Here is a 9,657-nt window from a genome sequence, read left to right on the forward strand (position 1 = left end):
CACGAGCTCAAAGTTCTCGAGATCCGTGCGCGGTTTCGCGTGATATCGTGCGCCTGCGCGATAATATCTTGACGAGGGATGGCCGTAGAGCTTATAAAATTTCTATTCTTATTATGGATTGTGTGCACATTTTATTGCGTATGTATAGTATGAGTGTCCGTGTGCGTGCGTGCATGCGAGCTTTTTACAATGAAGGATAGAAAATGTATTTCTCTCTCTCTCTCTCTCTATCTGTCAGCGAATATCGCAGAGGAAAAATATACGGAAGGCATCTATAAATATACAAGCTCTATGGCGATTGGCGATGACGCACGCGTATCATTCGCGGTGGTCACGCTACGAACTAAGATGACATGGCCGAAATATGGATCTATGTCGGTTATCGACGACACTCGGCTCTCATTTCTCTGATGCGTCGCCGACTCTCTCGTTACACTCTATCTCATCGAGCCGGTTTCGATCCGATGATATTTTCAAGCACACGGTACAAGCGAGCCATCTTCGGCGCGATTTAAAGGCTCGAAGGGCGACGAGCTTAATTAACGAGAGGTGTCGAGCTGGACGGAGAAGGGGGAAGGTATTCCGAGTGTGGGGAAGAGCGTACACACTTTGACACACGGACGTCTGTCGCTCTGTCGTGTCATTTGGGTAACATACGTCGTACGGTACGGTACACGAGACGAGCGTCCTCGTAAGGACGCTCGATTTGTCGCGTTGTGTGCTCCGTGTGTGTATGTGTGTATGTGCGTGTGCGTGTGCGTGCGTACGCGTGATTCGCGAAAGGGACGATGGATTACGTGCTGATAAAAGATATCCGGGCGGGACAGAAGAACATCAACGTAGTGTTTATCGTTTTGGAGGTTAGCCACCCTACCATCACTAAAGAGAACCGCGAAGTTCGAACGTTCAAAGTGGCCGACAGCACCGCCTGCATGAACGTCTCCATCTGGGACGAGCCCGGCCAGCTCCTCATGCCGGGCGACATCGTACGGCTCACCAAGGGCTACGCATCCGTCTGGCGACAATGCCTGACCCTGTACTCGGGCAAGAACGGGGATATACAGAAGATAGGCGAGTTCTGCATGGTGATCAACGAGCAGGTCAACATGAGCGATCCGAATCCAATATTGTCGCAGCAGTTGGTCAATCAGACCGGCTCGGGCCCGCCCGGCAACAACGTCAACAACAGCATCACCAACAACGGCAACGCCAATAGTATCTCGGGTCAATCGGGACGACAGCCCTTGGTACACGATGCTTTGAAACGTTTGAAAATTTCGGATACGGCGAGTCGTCGAGACGCGCGATATTCTAATGTTTTCTAACTTCTTTTTTTTCGCGCACTTGAAATTCTTGTTAATTTTCGCTTGTTATTTTAATTTTCTTCCAGAATCCAAGTTTATTGTTCATCTAAACGAATTTTTTAATAATCTACATAATAAATTTAATCATAGCTTTTTTTTTTGTCGAGATATTGCGAGAATATGGAACACAATTATTGGTATTATTGGTATTTCTATCATTTACAGATAAAAACATTTAGAAATGAATACTTAACGTGTTCTTTATTCGCATATATATTAAAAGCTATTTAAATATACATATAAATGAATAACAGATAACGATATCCGAAGTAGGGAAAGTATGCGAAGGATGCGGGGTTTATCGCTGCTTTCATGTATCTTTTTTCGAGCATAATATTTTACACTTATGTATTTAAGAACGACTCGTCATCTCGATAATAATACGGAATCCAACGCATTCCGATTAAAAACAACGCGTGCAATTTCTGTTGCAGGCCATCCAAAGTAACACAACAACACCCAGTAGCGGAGCCACGGTTAGTTCGACGACTGCGAAGAGTGGAAACGGCGGCAGCGGTAACGGAAGCAATGTCGGAAGCGGTAGCGGCAGTGGCGGCAGCTCCGGTTTACCCGGTGGTTCGGTGCGATATTCGTCGTCAGATTCGACGACAAAGTCGGCCTCGACGACCAAGAGCAATTCGCGAGGTCGCGGCAGCTACAGAAACGGTGGTCGCAGCGACCGGAGATAACACACGAGAAGAAAACGGCTAATCATATACGTGTGACGAACAAACGTGTGCGCGTGCGCGCGATAGATTTACGCGTTGTGTATAATATACTTTTTTTTTAAACTTTGATTCTTGACGCGTCTTAAGTGAAAAGTATATATTTTAAGATGTAGCGGCCAATTGTTGCACGTACTATTCCCGGGCTCGAATACGCGAATGCGAATGTCACATGAATATTGTCAGTGATCATCAACAACGATGGATGTTCGATTCGTCTTTTGAGAAATTGTTCTCGAGTAATTCTATTGCGCATAGTTTCAAATATTGTGTGTGTGATGAAAGTCTTGCAAATTAAAAAAAAACTGTAAAAACTTTCATCCTTTTCTCTATATATTTGGAAAATTTTTAAATTTTTCTTTTATTTAAAAGATATGTGATAATCTTAACAAATGGAAAAGTCTTAAAATCTTTGAAAATTTTGAAAATCTTGAATATACATATTAAAAATTTCATTTATGTGTATAATACAATAGAAATTATATATTATACTATATATATATATATATATATATATATATATATATATATATATATATATATATATAAACTCTGTAGAATGTGTAACATATTATATTTATAATGTATATTAATTGAAATATAAAAATAAATTAATGTTAAGGTTAATAGTTAGTTTTTAATTAAGAAATTGGTAAATATAATATATATCCATAAATGTAACATCTCAATGATCATCTTTTTCATTTTGAGATATATTTTGTGGAATGAAATCCTGAACGATTCGCACTTTTCTCTATTTTTTATCTCTTATGGTTTTATATGATATGATTTATATACATACATATAAATTAATTAAAATTTATATTAAAAATTTTAATATTATGCGCGTATTTTTATCATTTCCATATGATATATATATATATATAAATGCAAAATATATTATGATCTTTAAAAGAAAATTCTTCAAGACTTTTACTATTGTTAAGATTTTTATAACTTTATTGTTAAATCTTATAAAACATGCTTGTTAGTTTATTGCTGCTTGTCAGTCGTTCTAATCTGTAAATAATAATTGGAATGTATGTCTTACTTCTAAAGGAATTTTTTATGAACGAGCGAATTTTCAGCGACCATTTTTATCGCTGGTGATGCTCCTAATTACAATAAAAACAGATATGGCATCCTATGTCAGTAAAACGAGTAAAACATGTAATATATGGAGAAGTATTCTCTTCATTAGCATCATAATTTAAAATTATAATTTAAAACTTCGAAAAAAAATACATTATTATTGTATTTAACATATTTAACGTTTATTCAAAGAAAATTTAGATGAAATCGAAAACGATAACTTTAGATAAGATCTTTATGGACAGAGCGATTTCTAGTCAGCTGCATATATTTACAGAAGAAGATATGTAAAGTGAGAGTCTTAGAGTCAATTGCGTTTTTTACATATTGCAGAAAAAATTCAAAGTGGTTTAACTTCGTGAAATTATTTTTACTAGTTTTTAGATATAGAATACCATTCTCTATTATTTAATGTATGTAATTAAAAAACTATTCTCTTTTTTATACACACATATGTGTAGATTTTATGACCTATTGCGAATATTCATATTTGATTATGTTGAATTCATCTTGGCAACCTTGAATAATATACATTGAATAATTAATTATTATTAAAGCGGAGTAGTCCACAATCGAGACTGACAAAATTAATGACATTATTACAATATGTAATAATAAAAATATCCTCTTTATATGGTGCAAATAAAAAAAAATCTGAGACTAATGGAGAATGAACGAATTAAAAGACAAATTGGATTGAAATAAAAAAATTCATTTATTGATACACACAGATTTTTATTTATTCAGTCCATTAATTTTGATCAAATCCAATTTTTTTTTACGTTTTGTCTCTCTCTTTTTCTCTTTAAAATGAAAGAATTGCGTTTTTCAAAATCATCAGGCCCTCATTCCATTTTTAATAATAGTCATACGTTTCTCATTTTACATTAGTAAAATATAATAAAAATTTCCCTAAATATTTATAGTGTACTAAAATATTATTTCTAAATATATATGCTCGTAAATATATTTACCAAATATATTTGCGTTGTTGTACACGTAAAAAATTAAATAAAAGAGGAAGGAAAGAACGATTTATACCGTTACGTTCTCTCTCTCTCTCTCTCTCTCTCTCTCTCTCTCTCTCTCTCTCTCTCTCTCTCTCTCTTTCTCGTAATTATTGTATATCTTGAAAAATATCGCGAGCGGTCAGACAAATTTGTAGCAAAATGTATTTTATACATAACTCACTTTATTTTATGCCGTCGCACAAAACTTCACACCATTGATACACGAAATCTTATCTTTGAAATATATGATAATCGCAAGATTAATTTGTTTCCATTCTCAAACGACAATTTTTTTTCGATCGCTCAGCGTAGGTATATTTTATATATTTTGATAATTAATCCGTTTTATTACATTAATTTGCACGGTTTATTTTCTTCGAATTTTATTTCTGCACAAATGAGCACAAAAATTCTCTTCAACACATTGAATAATTTGCGTTTGCGATTTTTTTAGTTACAAATTTAACATCAAATTTTTTAATTCGTCGAAAAAGAAAAATATTATCGGTAATGAAAAAATATATTCGTAGGTGTAAAAAAAATTATTTATATTATCTAATTTTTATTTCGATGATTTAAAATGCAAAGCAAATCGATTCACGGCGATATCGAATTTGCGATGTAATTCGCGGTTATTCTTTTTTTTACGATCTTATATGCGTTAATAATTACAGGTTAGTGTCAGCGAACGTGTATGTGTATACACGGTCGCGACAAATCGACAGGTGAACAAAGAGAAGTCGAAAACACAAGCATGTTTGCTTTGTCATTGCCAACCTGATAAGCGAACCATCCTCGCAGCGCATCCGTGGTAAAGCTCCTGATAAGATCGAGGATCTTTTCGAAGGACTGATAGTGAGACATTGTGACAGTTGTCACATCGCTTTTGCCTTCAGGTTATGTTCGCGCAGAATTACGTTAATTTATGTTAAAGTCAAGGTGAGCGATTATATTTCCGATAATATATTTTCTTTATCGCCGATTTTTCAATCATATTCTCAATTTTTCAATCTTTATTTTCAGGGAAGCGATGGCGATGTTGTGAGTGACATATGGATACTTTTTTCGAATTTTCATACGAATGATATACGTATCAATTCCTAGAATATACTTGCGATGATTTATCAGTGATTTCCTGATGCATAAAGTTCCAGAAAGTGGTATGTTTTGCACGAATATATTACTTTTACGATTTACTATTGTTGTTTATCGCATCTGGTACCGCGCAGAAATAATAGCACTATATGTGCTCCATTTTGTTCAATTAAGATCATAGAAAAATGTTTAGAATAATAAATAAAAAATAAGAAGGAAAAAAATGGAAGAAAAAGTTCTTTTGAAGACAGCAGAAGAAAATTTCTGAAGACAGTAAAAGCTAAATACATATCTTGAAATTATGATATACCAGCATTTTTATTGCATACTTTTGTATAAAGATTATTTTTTATTATAATATTATACTGTAAACAATAATTTGCACACGATAGTAGAAAAAGATGTGTGATATATTTGTAGCTGTTACAAATTATTTATATACATTTTATATAAAGCTTGATAAGAATTCCAAGATACATGACTGAAAATGATATGGAGATAAAGATTTTTTATCTTCTTCTATTATTGACAATATATGTGAAATAAAACGAAACGAGTTATACAGGTTGTCCTATAATTCGCGGATCACTCGTGTGTAGGTAGAGCGGGTTAAACTGAGTAAAAAAGTCCTGTATCATTTTGCAATTTTCACAATAATTAATGAGATATTAATTAAAAAAAGATCACAAAATGGTACTTCTCTACTCGGTTTAATCCGCTGTATCTGCACACGATGGGTGATCCGCGAATTATGAGACATCCTGTATATTTTTGCATTGCTTTATTTCTTTGCTCTTTTTATTTATAATAAATGTGCTATCAATCATACATTTCTAATTTTCAGATTTTTTAAATTTAGGAAATATGACACGCTCGCACATAAAATATCAAATTGCTAGAGACAATGTAGATACATCAGAGTACTTATCGCAAAATATACCAGATTTCCAAAATGTAACAAGCTCGGAACCCACATTTGGGAGGAAAGCATGCCACATGTTTTTATTGATCTATATTTACTTTGTTTTATCAATAAGTCTTACATTTTATAATCCATGGCTTTATAATACTTATGTGAGTAATTACATATATAACAAATTAGTAATTTGGTTTTATCTCTATTATTATTATTATTATTTAATTATAATAAAATTTTACTTATATCACATTTAATTATAATTTCACATTTTATTCATAAAAAATCTTGCTTTATTGAAGACAAATTCTCTCGACATATTTACAAAAATATATAAGTTTACTATTAACTTACAATATCTTTAGGAATTCAATTTTCCACTTGGAGTAGTAGTTTGCCATTTGATTATAAAGTTTATATTGTCCGCATTAATAAGATGCATTAGAAGATATTTTACTGGCAGACGAATAAATCTACCATGGCAAAGTATAATTTATTCAATAATGGTACCTGGTATAGCTAGTGGTGTCGATATTGGTTTATCCAACTGGGCACTTTCATTGATTTCAATATCTTTGTAGGTATAAATAATATTAGAACACCAATTATATATATATGTATATATACAGTATGACATTTATTATTATTTATTATAGTTAAATTCCTTCCTAGGGTTACTATGACTAAATCAACTACCATTATATTTATTCTTGGATTTTCTCTTCTTTTTAAACTGGAGAAAAAGGTATATATATATATATAAGGTTTATTTCTAATTAAAAAATTGCATAATTATTTATTAGGGCTCTCATACCTTATCTTTTAACAGGCAAATAATAATTATTGTTTATTGTAGTCATGGTCTCTAGTAGGGATAGTGGTGATGATAGCAGGAGGATTAGCAATGTTTACTTATAAATCTACCCAATTTGGTGTTCTTGGATTTATATTGTGTCTCTTAGCATCGTTTGCGAGTGGTATTCGATGGACCATGACACAACTCATTATGCAAAGATCTAAACTCGGTCTCCACGATCCGATAGACATGATGTATTATATGCAACCTTGGATGCTATTACCCGCAATATTTGTAACTGTGTGGTTTGAAGGTAATTCGCAGTATTTCAAATAACAGAATTTAATGAAATTTTATAATTGATCAAACAAATGAAAAATTCATAATTGGCCCATGACTCAAATCAATATCTCTGGACTACATTTGATATGATTTCACATTTTACATACACGACTTGATTTTAAATTTGATTATGTATTGAGCACATTTTTTTGAGGATAAGTGAACAAGGAGAAAGTAGAAAGAAACACATCATCGATCTTTAATAGATTTGCTACAGATCAATTTTTCACTTATATACATAGACCTTTCTTGTGACTATTATCATATCTTACCATATTAGAATCTGAATTTTATGTTTTGGCCAAAGAAACACACATGAATGTCAAAACGTTTCAGATATTCTTTATTGCTGATACAATTTTGTCTTTTTAGAATAAATAAAATCCAATTATTGCTCATTGAAGTCTTTTTAATAATTTTATCTGTTACAATTTTATAATTAATTAGACATCATAGAAGTAATAGCAATAAAAAATTCTTTTTAAACACTTACTTATTTAGTCATAATAAGCGTTGCATGTTTTATTATATAATTTATGGAATATTGAAAACATTAAATTAAATTTTAGGAAGTAGAATATATAATGGTATTAGAGTTACCGATTGGAGCGATATTAGTAATATTTTATTAACAACAAGTGCTGTAATAGCAGGTGCCATTTTAGCATTTAGTATGGAAGTGATGGAATTTTTAGTTGTTACTTACACTTCTAGTCTGACATTGTCGATCTCGGGAGTATTTAAGGTAAATGGATTAATTAATTTTATTACTTTTTCTCATATTGCATGACATATCTTATATTTTATTCCTAGTAAAACACTGTGACAATTTTAATAAATTATAAAAAGATTATAATTCACAAATTAACGTATTTTGTATATTTAGATATAAAATTAACATATTTTTATGCAGGTTATCAAATTTTATATTGCATTTTATATTTTATATATAAGTTCTATTCAATCAATATTTTTCAATTCTTATATCTTTTCAATTTCTATGATTCTTTACAGGAAATATGTACATTAGTGCTAGCCTTTGCGTTGAAGGGTGACCAAATAACTGGCCTTAACTTTATAGGATTGTTAATGTGCCTTGGTGGTATCATGCTTCATGTTGTCCAGAAAGTGTTAATCAATAGAAAGAAAGTGGTTGATAATTTGGAATTACAATCAAAAGTGATTAGCAACAGTGCTAAACATGAAGAGGGAACTGATTCGAATATACCATTATTGACAGAAAAATCAACGTCTCTAATGAATCTTCTTAATGCCGAATTTAGTTCAGATGAAGACGGTGATTTGAAGGAGAGTGATAACTCGAGCCAAATACTGTCAGATATTTTGCAACGCAGGGAATAGTGATACACCATGAATTTTTAGCTTTGATATGTGGAATTAATTTATCAAGAAAAGCATTCCAAAACAATATATGTTTATGACTTGCAGTATTTTATATTTTTGTAAGTTTTGCAGCCAATAATGGAGTGCTAATATCATTAATTTTACATCATAAATTTATGCCTTACGAATGACGTAAAATATGACTAGAAACAAAGCGCATTGTAAGTCTTCTAAAGGATATCTTTGAGACATTCTTTAAGATTTTTTTAAATGTTTGTGTATTGTGGAGATATATTGAAAGCATAAAAGATTTATTAGTAACATGTATGTGTAATATAAAATATTATGTGAGAGGGATGGTCCGATCAATTTCAATGTATTATTGCATAAGCCTGATGTATGAATATCCTAGAAAATTGCAAAGTACAAACATAGAAAGTATGAGATGGAAACTTGTCATATGTCATGTATAGATATTGAGATGAAAATGCTACTACCTGTGCAGAACATGATTATTAATGTTATTGTTATTATTATTATTATTATTTTAAATATTATAAACAAGAGCTTTGCATGCAAGTTATATACGATATATAAATCCTTTTAAATTATATGACATTAGTTTTCTACTCTTAGGATATACTTCCCAAATAAGACAACAATAATTCAATATTTGTATATATAATTTTTTAATAATGAACGCACAATAAACTTGAATAAAGCATACTAATTGACACGTACATTAATATATAAAATTTAATTATATATAATTTATTTTAAATGATTATATATATAATATTCTACTTATAATATTTATATAAAATACGATAATATATTATTGTTAATATATTAACTAATAATATATTACATGCACTATATTTAAGATGTTAACAGTAATGTATTTACTATACCAAAAAATTTAATAAAGTTACGTAATTTTCATATCAAGGATGGGTTTTATAATTTGATTAGA

At 31.2% G+C, this 9,657-nt stretch overlaps 2 protein-coding genes across 3 annotated transcripts; both read left to right on the top strand.

The window, feature by feature from the left end:
- The first annotated feature begins 318 nt into the window (after positions 1-318).
- LOC138931694 (SOSS complex subunit B homolog) lies at positions 319-2,501 on the top strand. Its single transcript, XM_070292715.1, has 2 exons — positions 319-1,247; positions 1,799-2,501. Exons 1-2 carry the CDS (start codon positions 789-791, stop codon positions 2,051-2,053), a joined length of 714 nt encoding a protein of 237 aa, XP_070148816.1. The 5' UTR covers positions 319-788; the 3' UTR covers positions 2,054-2,501.
- A 1,979-nt stretch (positions 2,502-4,480) lies between these two features.
- LOC138931691 (solute carrier family 35 member C2-like) lies at positions 4,481-9,657 on the top strand. Of its 2 annotated transcripts, XM_070292709.1 has the most exons (9): positions 4,481-4,503; positions 4,866-5,130; positions 5,215-5,351; positions 6,131-6,360; positions 6,568-6,779; positions 6,875-6,947; positions 7,059-7,311; positions 7,910-8,085; positions 8,355-9,657. In XM_070292709.1, the coding sequence occupies exons 3-9, from the start codon at positions 5,330-5,332 to the stop codon at positions 8,700-8,702; spliced, it is 1,314 nt and encodes a 437-aa protein (XP_070148810.1). In that variant the 5' UTR covers positions 4,481-4,503; positions 4,866-5,130; positions 5,215-5,329; the 3' UTR covers positions 8,703-9,657. The 2 variants fall into 2 exon arrangements, with proteins under 2 accessions (XP_070148810.1, XP_070148811.1); XM_070292710.1 differs by lacking the exon at positions 4,481-4,503 and having other exon boundaries at positions 4,850-5,130.

Source organism: Polyergus mexicanus, unplaced genomic scaffold (assembly GCF_030449975.1).
Source record: "Polyergus mexicanus isolate NDT 795.1 unplaced genomic scaffold, iyPolMexi1.0 SCAF_3, whole genome shotgun sequence".
NCBI classification, from domain to species: domain Eukaryota; kingdom Metazoa; phylum Arthropoda; class Insecta; order Hymenoptera; family Formicidae; genus Polyergus; species Polyergus mexicanus.

Excerpts from the sequence above, each read along its gene's own strand:
- LOC138931694 (XM_070292715.1), top strand. The coding sequence starts at position 789 with ATGGATTACGTGCTGATAAAAGATATCCGGGCGGGACAGAAGAACATC. Across the intron at positions 1,248-1,798 it reads AATCGGGACGACAGCCCTTG|GCCATCCAAAGTAACACAAC; the intron begins GTACACGATGCT and ends TTTCTGTTGCAG.
- LOC138931691 (XM_070292709.1), top strand. The coding sequence starts at position 5,330 with ATGCATAAAGTTCCAGAAAGTG. Across the intron at positions 6,948-7,058 it reads TTTTTAAACTGGAGAAAAAG|TCATGGTCTCTAGTAGGGAT; the intron begins GTATATATATAT and ends TGTTTATTGTAG. Across the intron at positions 8,086-8,354 it reads CGATCTCGGGAGTATTTAAG|GAAATATGTACATTAGTGCT; the intron begins GTAAATGGATTA and ends GATTCTTTACAG.